The following is a 19,655-nucleotide window of genomic DNA, read 5'->3' as shown; positions in this document are numbered from 1 at the left end:
CAAAGTTAAGTATGAAGTTTTATATTCTTTATAATTAAAAATGTAATTATTGTGATTGTGATATGGTTAAAGTACCTTGTAGTGCATTTTCATTTTTACAAATAATTAAATAATAATTTATTATTTAAAATAAATAATTTATGAAGTCATCAATGGTGCATGAATAAATATTTCGTATAAATTATGCACTTAACACCTAATAAATGTGTGATTAAACTTAATTAGTACAATCATGATAAACATTTTATAATATTCCAGAACGTGTTGACAACATGATCGTTTAAAATAAATTACTCATTTAGGAACAAAGAAATAACGTTTATTAGTAACATTTTCATTATACAAAATACAAAAACACATTAACTATCGATCTTCGTTATTTTTATATATAAACCATTTTTCGGACACATTATAAAAGCTAGTGGATCAAATTCGAAAGGAATTTCAGTTTTCTCAGAAACGTCGCACTTGAAATTTCGGATAATCGTTATCAATCCTATCTTCGTTTGATAGACTGCAAACCTTGCGCCTGGAACAGATAATAGACAGCGATAACATTAATAAGACAATTAAAATATTCCGTTAGCGACAAGGTACTAAAGTTCAAGGATCGTGGTATTAAATAATTCCTTTAATCTATCGATAACAGCAGAGGGGATCAAAACTAAATTCAATTAATGTTTGCATCAAGATTTCTTCTAACAAGTAATATGTGATATATGTACAAAATACACTGCTCATCGGAGTTGCGGAGTTATCATCAGTCTTTGCGGTATGGTCACGTGTACTCAGATGCCCGAGAGGAGACTCGTGGGCCGTAGGGTGCATGTCGAGGGTAATTGAGAGCTGATGATGTATGGAAGTTTTAGGAAGTGGAGATAATTTGGAGATTTGGAAGTTAGGAAGTTAGAGTTTGGGAATTTGGAGATTTGGAGATTTGGAAGATTTGGGATTTGGGAGATTTGGGATTTGGGAGATTTGGGATTTGGGAGATTTGGGATTTGGGAGATTTGGGATTTGGGAGATTTGGGATTTGGGAGATTTGGGATTTGGGAGATTTGGGATTTGGGAGATTTGGAAATTTGAGAATTTGGAAATTTGAGAATTTGGGAATTGGGGAATGTGGGAATTGGGGAATGTGGGAATTGGGGAATGTGGGAATTGGGGAATGTGGGAATTGGGGAATGTGGGAATTGGGGAATGTGGGAATTGGGGAATGTGAGAATTGGGGAATATGGGAATTGGGGAATGTGGGAATTGGGGAATGTGGGCATTGGGAAATTATAGAATTGGAGAATATGGGAATTGGGAAATTATGGAATTGGGGAATGTGGGAATTGGGAAATTATGGAATTGGAGAATGTGGGAATTGGGAAATTATGGAATTAGGGAATGTTGGAATTTAGGAATTTGGGAATTCGGAGTTATCATCAGTCAAATTTGACCAACTTTTGTCTAAATTTTTCTACGCATTTCTTTTGAGCAGTGTATTTTTACTTACCGATACAATTTCTTGGGCCATCACCAAAGGGTATGTAATGCATCGGATGCCTGCTTTTCACAGCCTCCTCCGAAAACCTTTCTGGGTCAAACTTCTCTGGATTCGGGTAAATAGCTGGATCCCTGTGAATCGAAAACAGAGGAATCCATACTTTGTCGTGTTTGCGGACTGTCAGTTTCGGATTTTCGAACGTGTAATTTTCTGTTGCTTCTCTGCTTAGGAACGGTAATGGCGGGTACTTCCTTAACGTCTCTGTAATGAAATCAAACAAAAATTTATTATAACATAGCATTCCTTTCTTATTTTTTATTAGACTGTTGTTTTAATGTTTTATTAAAACATAAAATGTCGGTGAAAATTACTCTCAGGAATATTTGTGATTTTTTATTTATTTTTTTAACAGCAATCTGATGTTACTGTTCATCACGGTTTAATCTTGCTTTTTGATCGCATCCTAATTTTGACGTTTTTGATCACATTGTTGGTGCTTTTATTTTGATACTCTTATGTCATTAATATTAATATTCAACATTGAAAGATGTTCAGAATTTAATATAAAATTTTGTCTTGCAAAATATTTACCTCGAAAGACTTTGTCCAAGTACGTCATCTGTTTAACAGCTTCATATTTCCATTCGCCATTATTCTTCGCATCGAATTCCCTAATTTCTTCTCGCAGCTTGTCCTGGATATCTTGATTTAGAGCCAACTCGTACAAGGTATTGGCTATCGTTGTCGACGAAGTTTCAAAGCCAGCCGCGAAGAAGACGTATGCTTGTGCGGCAAGTATCGTGTCTGTCAATTCTGAAATGTGACGATACATCTTATGATTAAAGTTTGTTAAATTAAGATTAGCTTAATTTGTAAGAAGCAAGAGATTGATCAGCAAATGTCAGACAAATTTAGAGTAGTAAACATTAAGAGTACATTAAGAATAGTAAATATTTTAGGAGGTTATAAAAAAATTCAGGAAAAATGGTGTCACTTAGAATCCACTAACAACATGTAATTTAGCACTCAAAAACTATCTCGTATTTTATGTTCAGCGTTCAAATAACTAATCTAATTTAATAATTCATCTAAATATTAAATATCAAAGTTTCCAGCCAACTCAAGCTAATTAAATTAAATTAAATTAAACTTGCTAAAATTAAACTCACGTATGTCGCTGACCCTCTCCGGGTGATTCCTCAGCTCCATAAGAGTGTTCATAAAATCCGGCCTAACAATATTATTCTTCTTTCTATATTCAATCGTATCTATGGTAACATCCTTGATAAAAGTCATCGCTTTATCCATAGTCATTACATAGCCAAATAAATCATACAAGAGAGGCAGACATTCCTTTATCCGGAACTTCACAAGTGCCGTTAAGTTAGTAGCAAAGATGTGCCGGCCAACCTCGCGGAATTTGCTCTCCTTTTCCGACAAGGAATTCATGTCGATTCCAAATGCACAGCTTCCGATCACATCGGTTGTGTATTGAGCCGCGAGTTCTCGGATTTCGATGGGTTCTCCTTTCTCTACCAAAGTATTTAGGTATTTCTCGAGATGCGTGGCGCAGTCGAGAATCAAGGTGAAAGTTCCTTTTAGTTTGCCGGATGTGAAGACGGGAGATAACTGAGTTCTTAGTGGACGCCATCTTTCGGCCTCCAGAGAGAAGAGGTGTTGAGATAATGGTTCTGCCTGTAATTAAACAATTTTGTTTAAATTTACATATAATAGGATGTCGATATACAACTAGTGTAATGTATAGAACAAGCTATTTGTGCATGAGACAGTGTTATGGGTTTGAGTCGCAGCGGACGCCATTTTGGCCTCCAGAGAGAACAGATGTTGAGATAATGGTTCTGCCTGTGGTTAAACAATTTTGTTAATATTTGCATATAATAGGAGGTCGATATAAAACTACTGTAATGTATACAACAAGCTATTTGTGCATGAGACAGTGTTATGGGTTTGAGTCGCAGCGGACGCCATTTTGGCCTCCTGAGCGAACAGGTATTGAGATAATGGTTCTGTCTGTATTCAATCTTATTATTTCCACAAAATATTCATGCGAAGCTCAATGTACACAGCTACTTGTACATAAGTTACACTTGTACTACTCGTACAAGCTCCTTGTGTATAAGTTACTGAGTAGGTTGTGTAATCTTTGGGAAAATAGAATAATTTCCCACGCTCGAAGATTTATAACACGGAGTAGGAAGTTTTCTACGCACTCTGTTTACATCTTGAAGGCCGTTTGGTAACACCACATTTATAAAACATTTATGTTAATGATGTATGCATCATCAATCAGAAATTTATCTAAAGAAAAAATATCGATGTTTTAATTAATTTGTTTCGAGCAAATTGCAAGTTGTGTGAACTACGTTAGATTAGGTAAAATTATGTACTAACAGTTTGATGTTAATAATGTATTAAAAATAAGAAATTACAGACAAGAATTGTTCCACAAAATATTTCAAAAAAACACATGTTTTCAACACTATCTTCTTAATAAGAATTTGTTGAAGTTTGCAGTGTACAGTAAAATTCTTGTACAGTAAATTTTAGTAAAATTAAATTTTATTTGTCAATAAATGAGTGAATATTTTTATGCAATGTACTTACTATCTTGTGCTTCAAAAAACCACGATTGGAAATTTGGGAATTTGGGAATTTGGGAATTTGGAGATTTGGAGATTTGGGAATTTGGGGATTTGGGAACTTGGAGATTTGGGAATTTAGAGATTTGGAAATTTGGAGATTTAGGAATTTGGAGATTTGGGAATTTGGGAATTCGGAGATTTGGGAATTTGGGAATTCGGAGATTTGGGAATTCGGAGATTTGGGAATTCGGAGATTTGGGAATTCGGAGATTTGGAAATTTGGAGATTTGGGAATTTGGAGATTTGGGAATTTGGAGATTTGGGAATTCGGAGATTTGGGAATTCGGAGATTTGGGAATTTGGAGATTTGGGAATTTGGGAATTTGGGAATTTGGGAATTTGGGAATTCGGAGATTTGGAAATTTGGAGATTTGGGAATTTGGAGATTTGGGAATTTGGAGATTTGGGAATTCGGAGATTTGGAAATTTGGAGATTTGGAGATTTGGAGATTTGGGAATTTGGGCATTTGGGAATTTGGGAATTTGGGAATTTGGAGATTTGGGAATTTGGAAATTTGGAGATTTGGGAACTTGGAGATTTGGAAATGTGTACTTACTATCTCGTGCTTCATAAAACCACGATTGGCAAATTTAGAAAAATCCTTGATCAGTACATCTTTGATAATATCAGGATCCTGAACGATCAAAATGGGTGTCCTTCTCGCGAATATACCAATCATTGGTTCATTTCTATACTTCATATAAAGATCAGTGAGGAACTGTGCTAACGAGACTGTCCCTATCATAGGTGCCAGAACATTTCCAAACATTGGTATCGGTTTTGGCCCTGGTATTCCACGACTTTTCCAGAAATTGAAGTTCCATATGAAATAGTAGTAGAGCGCCAGACACGCCGCTGCGAGACCGAGGATTATCTCCAAATACGACGCCATTTTGATTTAGAACCGGACTGAATAACTGCACATAATCTGAAAACTAAATTATAAGATATTGCGATGTTAAGTGATTAATGAATTACAATTATTAATAGTTTAGAATTAGTAAATAATTAGTAAATTAATTTACATATCGTTGCAATGAAGTGATGTGTCAATTTGTTCTGTAACGGCAAAGTTATGTTCATTTTAATAGTTACACTAATTGTAATCTTCTGGTAATATTGTTCTGAATAAGAATTTCACTTTAAACTACTAAAGATATTATTAAGAATATTTGAGCTCAAATTATATCATATTATATTATATTTCATATTGTCGTTAAATAATTATTTAGTAGAAAAGAATCAACTTCATCTTGATCTAAACTTCAAACTTGACTTCAATTACTACAAAAAAAAATACATAAGAAAAATTTACGAGTTATTTACATATAAATAAAGAAAATTCTTATAAAACTCAGAGAAATACTTAACGAATGTTTCGAGTTCCAAGAACAGATGAAGATTGCACGTTAATTAAGAAATTTGGTATTCTTACACGTAAAATATGTTAACGTTAACGCAAGTTAAATGTTAAGACAAAATGTTTTCACTCCCGTTCAGCATCCCGTATTCTTTAAACCTTAATATCTCTGACAAGTTAATTGCATTTATCTTCTTTCTTGAGCTTTGTTGAACTGACACGAACGATAAGCAGATGATAAATGCTTTAAAAACATTCTTATATCAAATTCAGAAATAGGTAAGAATAAATTGCTTCATTTATACTTGTTCAATTATCTATTTTCATATTTTTATTTCAAACCTTTTGTTTTTTTAACAAGTTGATCTTCGACAAAATTTTTGTGACACATGTAACTGTAATGAAACTACTTACTTCGATGGAGTTCGTTGCTAATATACCGCATGAAATAATTTAATACCAATTGATAGTAAGTTCACATACATAAACAAACCACACTGTTCATTATCGATAAAATTATCAGAAACCACTTTGACGTCTGTAATTACAATTGCTTGTTATACTTTTAAGCTACGTCAGGAACAACAATGTATATTTCTTTAAAAAAAATGTTCAATATACAAAAACTATATGTTTCACAATTTTTTATTGTCACTCAAAACCTTTCTTATTATTAAACAATTACTATTTACAATAATTAACAAAATATTTATTCTTCAAAAGTTACTAAAATCATGCAACAGAATCCCTTCATGAATCTCTTTATTTTGTTTAAAATTTATGAATGAAAAAAAATGACAACAAATGATTTATCCATAGAAATATGTGTATTAAATTTGTTACCACAATTTATATCACACGTGATGATCTTCGTACTAGACTGACACTTTATCTCAACTCCCGGAAGCGATCTGCAATGACTGACGAATAATCGTAGAAACTGACTAGTTCCCACTCCGGATTCAATGTCGTAACAGTAGTAGTAATCGGTGAATTTACTGAGTTAGAAATATTTGACGTAATGGTCATTAGAGCAGTTTGCATTTCTTCGCTTAAGGCTTAATGATATTGCAATTTAATAGGCGCTGTTTTATAAACGATCCGTAAATACGATATGAGGAAGATAATAATTGATAAGGTGATAACATGGTGGGGCTTGACATATAACCCTACCTTCACATATAGCATAGTAGTGTATGGTTAACGGCTATATGCGGTATGGTCACGTGTACTCAGATGCCCGAGAGGAGACTCGTGGGCCGTAGGGTGCATGTCAAGGGTAATTGAGAGCTGATGATGTATGGAAGTTTTGGGAAGTGGAGATAATTTTGAGATTTGGAAGTTAGGAAGTTAGAGTTTGGGAATTTGGAGATTTGGAGATTTGGGAATTTGGAGATTTGGAGATTTGGGAATTTGGAGATTTGGGAATTTGGAGATTTGGGAATTTGGAGATTTGGGAATTTGGAGATTTGGGAATTTGGAGATTTGGGAATTTGGAGATTTGGGAATTTGGGAATTTGGGAATTGGGGAATGTGGGAATTGGGGAATGTGGGAATTGGGGAATGTGGGAATTGGGGAATGTGGGAATTGGGGAATGTGGGAATTGGGGAATGTGGGAATTGGGGAATGTGGGAATTGGGGAATGTGGGAATTGGGGAATGTGGGAATTGGGGAATTTGGGAATTGGGGATTGTGGGAATTAGGGAATGTTGGAATTTGGGAATTTGGAAATTTGGAAATTTGGGAATTGGGGAATGTGGGAATTGGGGAATGAGGAAATTGGGGAATGAGGGAATTGGGGAATGTGGGAATTGGGGAATGTGGGAGTTAGGGAATGTTGGAATTTGGGAATTTGGGAATTTGGAAATTTAGGAATTGGAGAATGTGGGAATTGGTGAATGTGGGAATTGGGGAATGTGGGAATTGGGGAATGAGGGAATTGAGGGAATGAGGGAATTGGGGAATGAGGGAATTGGGGAACGTGGGAATTGGGGAATGTTGGAATTTGGGAATTTGGGAATTTGGGAATTTGGGAATTCAGAGATTTAGGAACTCGGAGCTTTGGGAATTCGGAGATTTGGAAATTCGGAAATTTGAGAATTCGGAAATTTGGGAATTTGGAGATTTGAGAATTCAAAGATTTGGGAATTCGGAGATTTGGGAATTTGGAAATTTGGGAATTTCGAGATTTGAATATATGGAAATTCGAAACTCTAAAAATTTAGGAATTTAGAAAGTTGGATCCCTACAAGTCACTCTCAGAAATCCGAATAAATTGGAATATTCAGTTCCATCGTTATATTTTCTCATTTTGTGAAGATAACGCCTGATAGCTTAATCACGTGTAAATTGTTTATCTAGAAGCTACGTATAGGAATTAAATCCATTTCTTTATGATCGACTGTCTGAAAGAAGATCTAATTACACGACATGATGAAGCGAATATTGCAAGAAACTGTTACAAGGAAATCTATTAATATTCTTCTCTATATTTGTTTCCATTGAAGCCATAAAATTTGTTATGACTATAACAGTTAGCCAAAGGTTTTCTTCTTTTACTTCTACAAAATTTCTTTAAAATGTAATGCGTCAAAATGCATGTTCTTTCTTTTGAATTACTGAAATTATTAAGACAGGAAGAATAATATAAATTTCATCCCTTATTTATCGTTGTACTTTTTTTTTAATATAACTGCACAAAGTTTGTAAGTCTAGTATTGAAGATACAAAATAAAAGGCATTTTTTGTAAAATTTCAAAAGCTAAATATAAAGAATATATAGAATGTAAGAAATGTAGAGTCTGTAAAGAAGCTCTGTGTAATTATTTGTGAAAACACTTGATATGTTGTTTCGGCGAAGTATAGTGAGAACTTATCCGATGATAAATGCTTAAGAGCTTCTCAAGTTTACCGCATGAGGGTACCACAATCAATTCAAATTCACTTTACATTTGTTTGATATTTGACAATAAAAATAATTGTATTGTAGAATAGCTATAAAGCAACATTTTTACAAAGTAACCTTAAAAGAAAGCGATAACAATAATGACTTCTGTACTACTTTCAAAAATACTCTCTTTTAACAATTTTTACTTGAATCCGATTGAAGGTTTACAAAGAGAATTGTCACTTACGTTCAGAAATAATTTTATTACATATTTCCACGTAAATAAAAGAAACTTATGACTATATGAAATGTGCAGTACTTAAGAACTAAGTTCATTAATGTCTGTTGTTAAATAAGAGGGATGTCTTCGAATATTCACAAGAAATACTGTGTAAACGATTTTCACAAAAATCCTTCCAGTACATTAACTTAATCTTAACGTCGAAATTATTGGACTAACTTGGTAGTTCAGTTATTTTTAGTACAATAGGATGGTTCGGTACTAAAAAGACGCTGCGTGGATCGTTCTCGAATGGAACGTGTGTTTCCTCACACACGTCGACTTTATACTTCATGATAACTTTAATCAGTGCAATTTTTGTTTGGAAAATTGCGAAACGAGCACCTGCAAAAGACAAACTTAGTTAAAATTCAATTTCATTTTATAAGTTAAACGTGAAATAATTTTTTCTATGTCTATGAATAAAAATAGATTGTTATAATTTGTTAAATGTTATTTAACAAAAATTTTCAAATGAAATTTATTTTAAAAAATTTTATTTTTTCATAATTTCGTTTTAGTTTACCGATACAGTTTCTTGGTCCATCACCAAACGGTAAATAGCTCATGGGATGCCTTTTCGCTACCTCATCCTCCTGAAACCGATTAATATCGTAAACCTCAGGATTAGGATAAATGTCAGGATCACGGTGTATCGCGTATGCAGGGATAAAAATCCTTGTGCCCTTAGGTATCGAGAGTTTTAGATCTTCGAAAGTGTAGTCCTCTACTGCTTCTCTCATAATAACTGTCAGTGGTGGATATTTTCTAAGTGTTTCTGCAAAAAAAACACAAGACTTTAGATATACTACTATGTTATACCTTCTAAAAACTAAAATTTCATAGCTACATTATCAATCTGTCTTATAATATCGATCGAACATACGATAGTATAATATATGATGTGTGGAATTTATTCGGCATTAAAAGTTGTACAAGCCATGGATTAGTCTATAATATCCGATCAAAGTTCAACAGTGAAATTATCTTATAAAATAGTGTTAATTAACTAGTAGAACAAGATCATGATACTTAACGTTGTTTGACTATTTTTAGTCTATACGATAAGGTACTTTTGTTAAATAAGAGGGATACGATAAGGTACTAATCTATGTATCAACGATTTCAAAATGAGATGTTATCGGAAATTCTGAAATAACTTCCCGGATGAACGGTGACTCAAATCGTTAGTTTTCAAATTTCACTATAACCCAAAAATTTATATAGTATCACATTTTTAATATAATTTAATATAGTTCATATAATTAGTTAGAGAACGAAATACATCGATCATAGAAGTGAAGGTAACTGAACAGTATACTCAGCGGTATACAGTCGCCATCTTGATTCTTTACCTGATTGATTCTTAACATACCACATTACTTCGAAAGATTGTCAAAATATTCGTCCTGAATCTCAACATTTATACAGACCTTTGAATACCGCATCCAAAATTGGCATTTCCTTGATGTCATCGTACAACCATTTTCCATTATTCAGTGCGTAATGCTCTTTAATTTCTTCTCGGACTCTGTCTTGCACATCTTGATTTTGAGCCAGTTCATATAAGGCGTGGGTCACCGTGGATGCTGAGGTTTCGAACCCAGCCGCGAAGAACAAAAATGCTTGCGCAGACAACAATGATTCCGTTAGCTCTGCAAAAGAGGTACATATGCTCCTGATATTCAACGTAAACATATTTAGTGCTCAAACATACTCTCCACTCGTAAACTTCATATCATTTGTTTTATGTGACAAGTCACCAATTTTCTGATAGAAAAAAGTGATTTGACATTTTGAAGAAATGTTTAAAATTATGAAATGGAGCGAATAGTGAGCTTCGTTCTTGTCACAATATTGCAATATCCATAGTGTTGCTACGATAGCAGTACACTATACTGTTCACCTCATCAAAAATAAAATTTAAAAAACAAATAAATTTTTACATATTTAATAATGGCTATATAAAACCTTCTGTACCTACCAATACCCAACTTCTCAGGATGTGCCTGAAGTTCGATTAACGTATTAATAAAATCATGTCTAACAACGTTGTTCTTCTTCCGATACTCTATCATATCTGACACAGCCTTCGTGAAGAACTTTGTCATCTTGTTGTAAGGAATTATGTAACCCAGTAAAGTGTACAATCTCGGGAAGCCCTCCCGTAGTCTCAGTCTGATCGTAGATTTTAATCCAGAACTGAAAAACTCCTTTCCTGCGTCACGGAATTCTGATTCCTTTTGGGTCATGGCGTTCGTTTCGATTCCAAAAGCGCAGCTGCCGATTACGTCGGTTGTGAACCGAGCTGCCAATTCGCGACAGTCAACGGGTTTTCCTTCTGATACCATTTTTGCTAAGTATTTCTCGAAGGTGAGGGAACATTCCAAAATCAGAGTGAACATCTCCTTTAATTTGCCACTGGTGAATGTTGGAGATAACTTTGCTCTTAGCGGCCGCCATCTTTTGGGCTCCAGAGAGAACAGGTGTTGAGACAACGGTTCCGCCTGCGTTAAATATTCGTACTTTTATAAATAAATAAATTATATAAATACATAAAATGTTTAGTTCAAAAGAGATTAGAGTACAAGAAACATTGTACCTAACTAGAAGTCTTGAATCTTCTATGTAAAATCGAAATTCAGTTAAGTTACATATCTCATAAGATATTTTCTCAAAACATATGTTTTCAAATAATTAACATTTAATTCGAATATTAACTGATTAAATCTTAAAGTTATCAATTGTTAGATCAGTTTCTGTATGTTTGTTAAATGTACAATCTACAAGACATTGACCCCTTATTACGCAGATACTCAGATTACTTGATTAATGTCCACGAGGACCAGCTGATAATATCAGTCTACTCATCAATATATTTAAAAAGCTTATTTTTTATCACTTGTCAATCATTTCTATCTATCGAACGTTATTGCGTGATAGAAAAGTGATAACCTTCATTTTTGATAGCCTATCTGAACTTTACGAGCTGGTAGCATGTGTCTAATTAAAAAAATATTGATCCTCTAATATTCCTAGTAAAGTTTATAAATCTGTGCCAATTATTATTTAAAACTTCTTGAACTATATTTTCTTCAACTATATTTTATTTAAAATCGGTCTGTTTTAAATTGTTTAATTGGATAATGTACGACTTTAACGCGGTATGTTTCATTTTGCATTGGAATTTGTCTTCCAAACAAAATGGACAACAAGAGAAAGTTCGACCATCTTATATTACGGAGTTGGACATTTTATTTTTTTGTGAACTCACCACTTCGTTTATAGCAATTCCACGATGAGCGAATTTAGAGAAGTCCTTGATCAGAATGGTTTTAATTAAATCAAGATCCTTTACAGCCAGAAGACGTTTTTCCCGAATAAACAGCCCAATCACAGGTTCATTTTTGTACTGATGGTAAAATTTGACCATTTGGTCACCAATGGATGTTCTTCCTAGCAGCATGTCCATAAAGTTACCGAAAAGTGGCACAGGCTTGGGTCCTGGTATGCCACGTTGCTTCCAAAAGTCATGATCCTGTACCATGTAATAGTACAAAGCTAGGAGGATCAGGACGATCCCACAAAGAAGTTCAAACCCAGTCATTTTATTCCAATGTTTACCAAATCTTCAACGACCAGTGAAAAGCTATAAAATGAAATAAAGATAAAGATATGCTACTAGAAAGTCTTACGGAGATATTTTTTTAACTTATAATCAATGTAAATTTTCTTTAATTTCAAGTTATATATTTTTAATTAATTTTTTTGTAACTGAGATTAAAATTTGAAATTCGAAAATAATCAAAGGAAAAATAAGAAAATATTAGATTAAGAAATAACATAAAAATATCACTTATTTTAATAAAGTAAAAATAATATATTAATTAAAATATTTGCCTGAATATGATCCAATCCAACTTAATTCACTTACGTCGAAACGATTTTCATTCCAAAACTGCTTAGCACATACTGTTCTATTAATACTTAGTACAATTGATTATAAGTCTAAGTATACATTGTGCAAGATTATCAGGAGCCATTTAATCACAGGTATGAAATCTATATTATTATTTTCCCCCATAAATCACAATTCCCAAAACAATAGTATGGGCGTCAAAAAAAAGATAAGCTCGAATTTTATCGATAACAGTTATATAAGATTAATATTTATATTCGCTTTTGTTAAAAGCCTACCATTTTGTAAAATCTGTGATATGCGACCATGTGCATAATTAGGCACGTCAATCATTTTGATAAATGAATTCGTACGTGTCAGGCTATTTTTATATAAAAGTAATAAAAATTCGATCACCTAACTACCTGGGATTAAAAAATATCGGTCAAAGAGATTCACAATAAACAATACTTGTTTCACCAACATTATCTTTATTGATAGAAAAATAACAGTAAATCTTTAATTTAATGATTATTATGTACAAAGTTCATGCTTCTTCCATCATTCTATAAATTACATTGTATAAATAAAAATATTAAATTAAAATTCTATAATTAAAATTAGAAAATTTAACTCGGAGGTGCTGCTTTGTTTTGAGATCTTCTGGCTTGATCTGGAGCTGAAATGAAATTGTATAAACACATGTACAACATTAATAAGCTAAATGAAAAAAATAAATTGATAAATAGATTAAAATAGTTACTTTTCTGTGGAGTCTCCCATGATATAAAACCTCCGTTTATTATGCTCGTTTCTATTGGTTTACTTTATCTAATGTGTGGGGTTGTGGGTAATTTATTCGAAACATAACCACAATAATCCTTTTCTGCAACAAATGTACATCGAAAATTATACTTATCACGAATAAAGAATTACTAATTTATTAAAATTTGTTTATACCAGAAGATTTTACACCTCGACGATTATTTATGAAGCTCTTTTTTCTTGTCTTTTTCAAAGAAGTTTTATTTTCTTTCTGCTTCAATTCTTGAACATTAACTTTTCTAACTAATCTTCTAGGTGTAGGTGTATTTACTACAATAATATTCCTATTCCTTAAAACTTTTATATTTTCATAATATTCACTTGGTTCTTCTTTATTACTTATACAAATACGTTTGTGTGGTTCTGAGCCTGTATTCTCTGCAAGACTCTTAAGTTGTGTTGAAGTAATATTCAGTGTTAAATCTTCATCCAACTCTTTGTTACTTTCAGCCACAGCATATTGCCCTGTTAGACATGTTTTTGAAAATGGTGTGTTATTTAAATCTGAATGTTTAACAGGAGTTGCAGTTTGTATATTTATAGATGGAACTTCAGTTCTTTTTCTATCAATAGAATTTCTTAATTCAGAATTTTGCAAGTTACCATCACCAAATTCTTCAGAATTAAATCTAAGTCTTCTTTTTATATTAATTGCTACTTCATCTGGACTACAAATACTACATTCATCTAGTTCAGGACTTATACATAAATTTGGTTTCCACAAAATTTCTTGATTAACTAATACTTCATTTGAAATTATATTCTGGTCAACTTCAACTTTAACTGTTGATTTTATACAAGATTCTATTTTGGTTGAATCATTTGATTGTTTCAGGATTGTTTTTCTTGATGTTGAGGATATTTCATCTACCTTTACAGTTGGTAAATTTCCTATACTTTTCATTGCTGCAGATATTTGTATTTCTTGCAGATTCAGTTGTGTTTTGTCCTGTCTAACAGGAGTATATTTTTTAGACTCATCTTTTAAATCACTACAATTGAATACACATTCAGATTGCTGTTCTTTTCTGGCACTGGATTTTTTACAACTAAGAACTACATATGGTGAATACAATATTGCTTCATCCTGAGGATCATTTGGTGCCAATATAAACATATTATTCTTTGAAGAACAAAGTGTTTTTGTATCTTGTACTTTTAATTCACTATCACCATTATTATTATTGTTGATATCATTATAAATAAATCTTTTTTCATCAAATAATGATTTTATTAACGCAGGTTCTATAAAACTCTCACTTAACTCATCTGTATCTTCTTGTTTGTGAATTACTGTTATATTACTGTTTTTGTGATTGACATTTTCCACTGTATATTCTGTAGTATTACTTATTCTGGAAGTTTCTGATATCTTTGTAGGTGACAATGAAGATTTATTAATCTTGGTATGTGATATTCTTTTTACACGTACTCCAACAAATAATGGAATACGAGATAAGTTTGTTCGGGATTTAGATCTATAATCTGCAGGTGCAAAAGATTTTTCTTGTTTTCCTTGGTTCTTTTGTCCATTATTTAGAGATTTTTGTTTTTTACTTGACTGATCTATTGGTGTTTTTATAAGACCTTTGTTCATTAATCTTTTCTCTGTAGCTTTTGTAATTCTTTTTGGTAAAGATGCAGATGATGTCGGTACAGTTTTATTACATACCTTGTTGTTAGTTATATTTGAATTAGTGGTACGATAACTTGGTATTGGAGAATATACTTTATGATGGACAATTCCAACTACAAAAGGTTTTTTCTTTTTCATTTGTTCGATCCTACGTCTTTCTTGTTCAGCCTTCCATTTCATGAATCTAGTGAGATTATCTTTGACCACATGATTTGATTGCATTTCTGAAAGTAAATTGCAATCAAATCATAAATAATAATGATACAAATAATAAATCTGATGAATATCAAGAAGTTCTGATACAAACTTTTATTCTCTGTTGTACTGGAAGTTGGAATATTTCTACAGTTATTGAAATTTTCAGCTCTTTGTCTTTTACGTGATTCTTCACGTTCTTTAGCACGAATAAATCGACTTTCTTTTGTGTTTCCAAAACCTATTACCTTTTCCTTATACTTTTGTTGAAAGGCTGACATTTTATTTGGTACAGTAAATCTTCACTTCTTGTTTAACGGTAATATTTAATCAGCATTAACTGAAAACAATTTGAATTTATTGTACAATGTTATGTTTTCAATACCAATGTCACCGAGTCACCAATCACGGGAAAGAAGCTTCCAAACTTCCATGATTAGAGAACCATAATGCCGAATAAGTTTCTGTTCATACTGCGCAGATCTGTTCTGATTGGTTCTAACATGTTTTGCAATAACGAAGTACGGGTAATATTGTTTATGTATAATTTATAATTGACAATAAAATTTATCATTTTAAGTTGTTCATTATTAAGTCCTATAACCTATTCTATGCTACGTAACGATTCCATATTTTGCAAGTAATTTTTAAGTCCATACATATATTAAGTCCATGTGTGATTAAATTGGTATAATTTATTATAGAATAAAAATGTAAACTTCTACTACAAATTCTGCGTGTAAGAATTTGTAAAAATAAATAAAAATGTGAAATACCCGAACAAAAAAATCCTTGTTACAGCATTGTTAAAAGTGTTATTTTTAACATAACTCGCGCATTTTGTTTTTTACGAGTATCAAAGTACTGATTAATATTTGAAGTTTGCACCTAAAGCTTATACATAATTTTGCATCATTACATTTTAAAATTTCCAGTTTTTATTGTATTACTCCCGTTTTATGTAACTCCACATTTTTACTAAGTGCCAAAAATAATTAATATCTTATCACATACAAAAATATAAAAAATGTAACGTATTATAGTGTATTTATAACATTGTATGTATAAAATACGATATAGGTTATTGATTCCTTTGTAATATCCAATATTTCAGTGTTCTTGTTCGATTTCTTCTTGATTAATAAACAAATTTTGTGCCTGAGGCAACTGATACAGGTAACAACATCAAAAAGTATTTTTGAATTTATATTCATGTTAACTTAGGTACCATTACACTAATGAAATAATTTGTAACAAATATTAACACATGTATATTAGAATAAATTTCATTTATAATAATTGTTAAGTGTAATTTTTAAGACAGTCATTAAAGTGTTTATTACCAGTAAGTTAAAAAATGGCTTTTAGTATTTTCCGTTTTGCTCACAGGAATTCAATCAAGTATATCTTAGTTTCCACTATGTCCACATTGGTGTCAGTAGATGAGCGTATGTTAAAAGGAATAAGAAGAATAATTCCAAATTTAAACAACACCAAGTACAAAGGTCAGGATGGCAGGATTGGCATATTTGGTGGTAGTAATGAATATACAGGTGCACCATATTTTGCTGCAATGAGTGCCCTGCGTACTGGATGTGACTTAGTACATATATTTTGCACAAAGGATGCAAGCATTCCTTTAAAGTCATATAGCCCAGAGCCTATTATCCATCCAGTCTTAGACCAGTATGATGCAATTAAGCAAATAAGACCATGGCTGGATCGGTTACATGTAATTATTATTGGACCTGGTCTTGGTAGAGAGGACAAAATATTCAAAACAATTGTGGAACTTATTTCAATTTGTCGTGAAATGAAAAAACCATTGGTGATAGATGCTGATGGATTATTCTTAGTCAGCCAGAAACCTGACATCATAAAAGAGTATCCAGGTGTTATTCTTACTCCAAATGCTATGGAGTTTAGCCGTTTGGTGAAAGGAGTACTTGACAAAAGTATTCAACCTACTCCAATGGTTAAAGCCAATGATGTTAAACATTTGGCAGATGCTCTTGGGAAAAATGTGGTAATTTTGCATAAAGGAGCAAAGGATGTAATAGCAGATGGTCATAAAGGTACTGAAGCTGTATCATGTGGACTGGCAGGATCTGGAAGAAGGTGTGGAGGACAGGGAGACCTATTGGTTGGGGCATTGGCTGTATTTTGGTGGTGGGCTATTTGTGCAGGAAGTAGTGAAAGTGCTGTGTCAGCTCCAATAGCTGCTAGTTATGCTGCATCTAGATTAGTTAGAGAATGCAACACATCTGCATATAAGATAAAACAGAGAGGAACATTAACATCTGATATGATAGAACAGATACAACCTGTTTTTGCTAGAATCTTTGAAACTCACTGTAACAAGTAAGGCATTTGGTTTAAGGAACTATGCATTTGTATGAAAGATATTGTTATTTTTTTATTTGAAATGTAATGAATATTAATTGTAGAACCTCTTCGTTCAATGGGAGAAATCGAACACGAAGCACTGATGATTGAAATGTACTTGTATTTTCTAATATTTCAATATAAACAACTAACTTATGTTTTGGCTAATTCCATTGATAACCCCTGGATCACTAAGTTATAAAATACTGAAGTTACATTAGCAATGCATTAGAAGAGTTTGGAATCATAAATTCAAGTATTACTAATAAAGTTTTAATATCATTAATTATATTACAAAATAAATAATACATTTTATAAGTTTTGAGGGGTTTAATTTTACTAATTTTTGTTCACTTAAATTCATATTTACAATACTATGAATTTATAATATTTTATCTATAAGGTAATTGCTCTGTTGTTTTACATCAAAGTTACTTTTGTGTTCACTAAGTATATTGATTCCTTAGAAAAGAAAGATATAATATTGTTTTATAGATGATAAGGATTACATCATTTAACAAATTTTAACTTTTCTTAAAATATGTGCTGAATAAGAATCTATAAATGGTTTCGAATTTGAGGAAAAAGTATACATTTTCAGTTTTTAAGATTTCTAAGTTAGTGACCTCTTGCGGTGAAACTGAGAAACTCCATTCAGGAGTTGGCGAGTCTCTTCTTGTAGAAGAGACAAGGATAGCAATAATTTGGTCGTTCGAAGATTTTCAAAGAAAGAGACGATAATTTCTTATGCTTTCTTTTTTTAAATACTTTTGCATAATTATACAGAATGTTTTTAGATTCGTATTCAGTGTACAAAGATCTCCATGAAATGCTTATCGAATATTAATGGCCCAAATAAGTGTTGAACAATGTTATTCATAATCCATATTATGTTACTAATATAAATTATTTACACGTGAGTGTAAAATAATAATATATCTAGCTTCTAAATTGAAGAAGTCTAATTGAAAATAATATGCAGCTAAGCTTTGTCCTTACACTTTTATTCTATAGCTAAGAAATATTTTAAAAGCATTATATACTTCTTTAACTTTACATTCAATTCATGAACAATACATGTTTATCTAAAAAACATTTCTTATTTCTGTGAAATACTTCAATAGTTTTCATTACCATTTTAAAAATATAAGTCATTATTACTTTTAAGTACAAATATTTCGTACTGCAATTGAAATCCTAATAAAAAAATTTGTGTAGATAGGAATAATTATAAAAAATACACTGGGATCTGAAAAATATTGTACACTTATCGTTTTGTTTAAAACACTCTGTGTTCCTGCTGAGAAGTGAGGACTATTTCTTTGATGTCATAGAATTACTTCCTTTATAAAAATGTTAATATCATATAATTAAATTAATTGATTATATATGTCGCTAAGAAGTTTACCACAATCGATAAAAAATTGAACTGTGTATTTAAGTGATACTGCATGCCATTTGCATAAGTCACGTACATATTAACGTGCCATATATTACTACTTAAACAAAACAGCACACTTTCAAAACGCCTTTGCTAAAATACTTTAATGTATCCTAAAGCCCTGTAAGTATCAAATTCACGACATTATTATTTATCGAAGTAAGTACCTATATTGTTGTCTTTCTACATTAAAATAATCTCGTCATTAAGTACCACTGGGCTCAACGTCGGTAAATACTGTATAAAAACGAAAACAAATGATAATATCTAACTAACTTTTGGCATGAATATACCGAATACTGGTCTGTTCATATTTGAAAATGTCTCCGCCGTTCGCGTAGACCTTTTCACCACGCTTTTTAACGTAAGTACCTTTAGATTCTAAAATTGTATTATTGTTTAATATAATATCGGTGAACTACGAGTAGAATGTCAACACGGACGTATGATTTCCGCGTATTAATAGAGTCGGTGGCATATCTTTGGTCAAAGCTTCTAGCCATGCCATGTAAAGTGGAGCTGAAACTGCACCCTTTCGTGGCATTGGCAGGGACCTGTAATTTACAATTTTTTTTTTATTTTTTGGCACCA

The 19,655-nt window shown here is 32.1% G+C and overlaps 5 protein-coding genes across 9 annotated transcripts in view; 1 reads left to right on the top strand and 4 right to left on the bottom strand.

The window, feature by feature from the left end:
• Positions 1-297: 297 nt before the first annotated feature.
• Positions 298-6,590, bottom strand: LOC100880683 (putative cytochrome P450 6a14). 4 transcript variants are annotated; one of them, XM_012287681.2, is made up of 6 exons: positions 6,360-6,590; positions 4,713-5,091; positions 2,662-3,187; positions 2,084-2,305; positions 1,502-1,753; positions 298-529 (listed from the first exon to the last, which is right to left on the bottom strand). In XM_012287681.2, exons 2-6 carry the CDS (start codon positions 5,046-5,048, stop codon positions 360-362), a joined length of 1,506 nt encoding a protein of 501 aa, XP_012143071.2. In that variant the 5' UTR covers positions 5,049-5,091; positions 6,360-6,590; the 3' UTR covers positions 298-359. The 4 variants fall into 4 exon arrangements, with proteins under 4 accessions (XP_012143071.2, XP_076388939.1, XP_012143072.2 ...); XM_076532824.1 differs by lacking the exon at positions 6,360-6,590 and adding an exon at positions 5,931-6,054; XM_012287682.2 differs by lacking the exon at positions 6,360-6,590 and adding an exon at positions 5,592-5,697.
• A 2,095-nt stretch (positions 6,591-8,685) lies between these two features.
• On the bottom strand, positions 8,686-12,771 carry LOC100877289 (putative cytochrome P450 6a14). Its single transcript, XM_012287683.2, has 6 exons — positions 12,619-12,771; positions 11,959-12,333; positions 10,669-11,191; positions 10,118-10,339; positions 9,211-9,462; positions 8,686-9,029 (listed from the first exon to the last, which is right to left on the bottom strand). The coding sequence occupies exons 2-6, from the start codon at positions 12,289-12,291 to the stop codon at positions 8,860-8,862; spliced, it is 1,500 nt and encodes a 499-aa protein (XP_012143073.2). The 5' UTR covers positions 12,292-12,333; positions 12,619-12,771; the 3' UTR covers positions 8,686-8,859.
• Positions 12,772-13,053: 282 nt separating this feature from the next.
• Positions 13,054-15,664, bottom strand: LOC100877515 (uncharacterized). Its single transcript, XM_012287686.2, has 4 exons — positions 15,351-15,664; positions 13,543-15,267; positions 13,346-13,468; positions 13,054-13,261 (listed from the first exon to the last, which is right to left on the bottom strand). The coding sequence occupies exons 1-3, from the start codon at positions 15,517-15,519 to the stop codon at positions 13,410-13,412; spliced, it is 1,953 nt and encodes a 650-aa protein (XP_012143076.2). The 5' UTR covers positions 15,520-15,664; the 3' UTR covers positions 13,054-13,261; positions 13,346-13,409.
• A 446-nt stretch (positions 15,665-16,110) lies between these two features.
• Positions 16,111-19,655, bottom strand: part of NKCC (sodium potassium chloride cotransporter) — a 38,079-nt gene continuing 34,534 nt past the window's right edge. For both annotated transcript variants that reach the window (XM_012287689.2, XM_012287690.2), the window contains exon 19: positions 16,111-19,618. In XM_012287689.2, the coding sequence (XP_012143079.1) occupies positions 19,483-19,618 (136 nt within the window). In that variant the 3' untranslated portion in view covers positions 16,111-19,482. The remainder of the gene's footprint in view (positions 19,619-19,655) is intronic.
• Naxd (NAD(P)HX dehydratase) lies at positions 16,659-17,779 on the top strand. The gene is made up of 2 exons (XM_003704372.3): positions 16,659-17,599; positions 17,686-17,779. Exons 1-2 carry the CDS (start codon positions 16,659-16,661, stop codon positions 17,732-17,734), a joined length of 990 nt encoding a protein of 329 aa, XP_003704420.3. The 3' UTR covers positions 17,735-17,779.

The sequence above is a fragment of the Megachile rotundata genome, chromosome 6 (genome assembly GCF_050947335.1).
Source record: "Megachile rotundata isolate GNS110a chromosome 6, iyMegRotu1, whole genome shotgun sequence".
NCBI lineage: Eukaryota > Metazoa > Arthropoda > Insecta > Hymenoptera > Megachilidae > Megachile > Megachile rotundata.
This window is presented reverse-complemented; position numbering and strand designations above follow the sequence as displayed.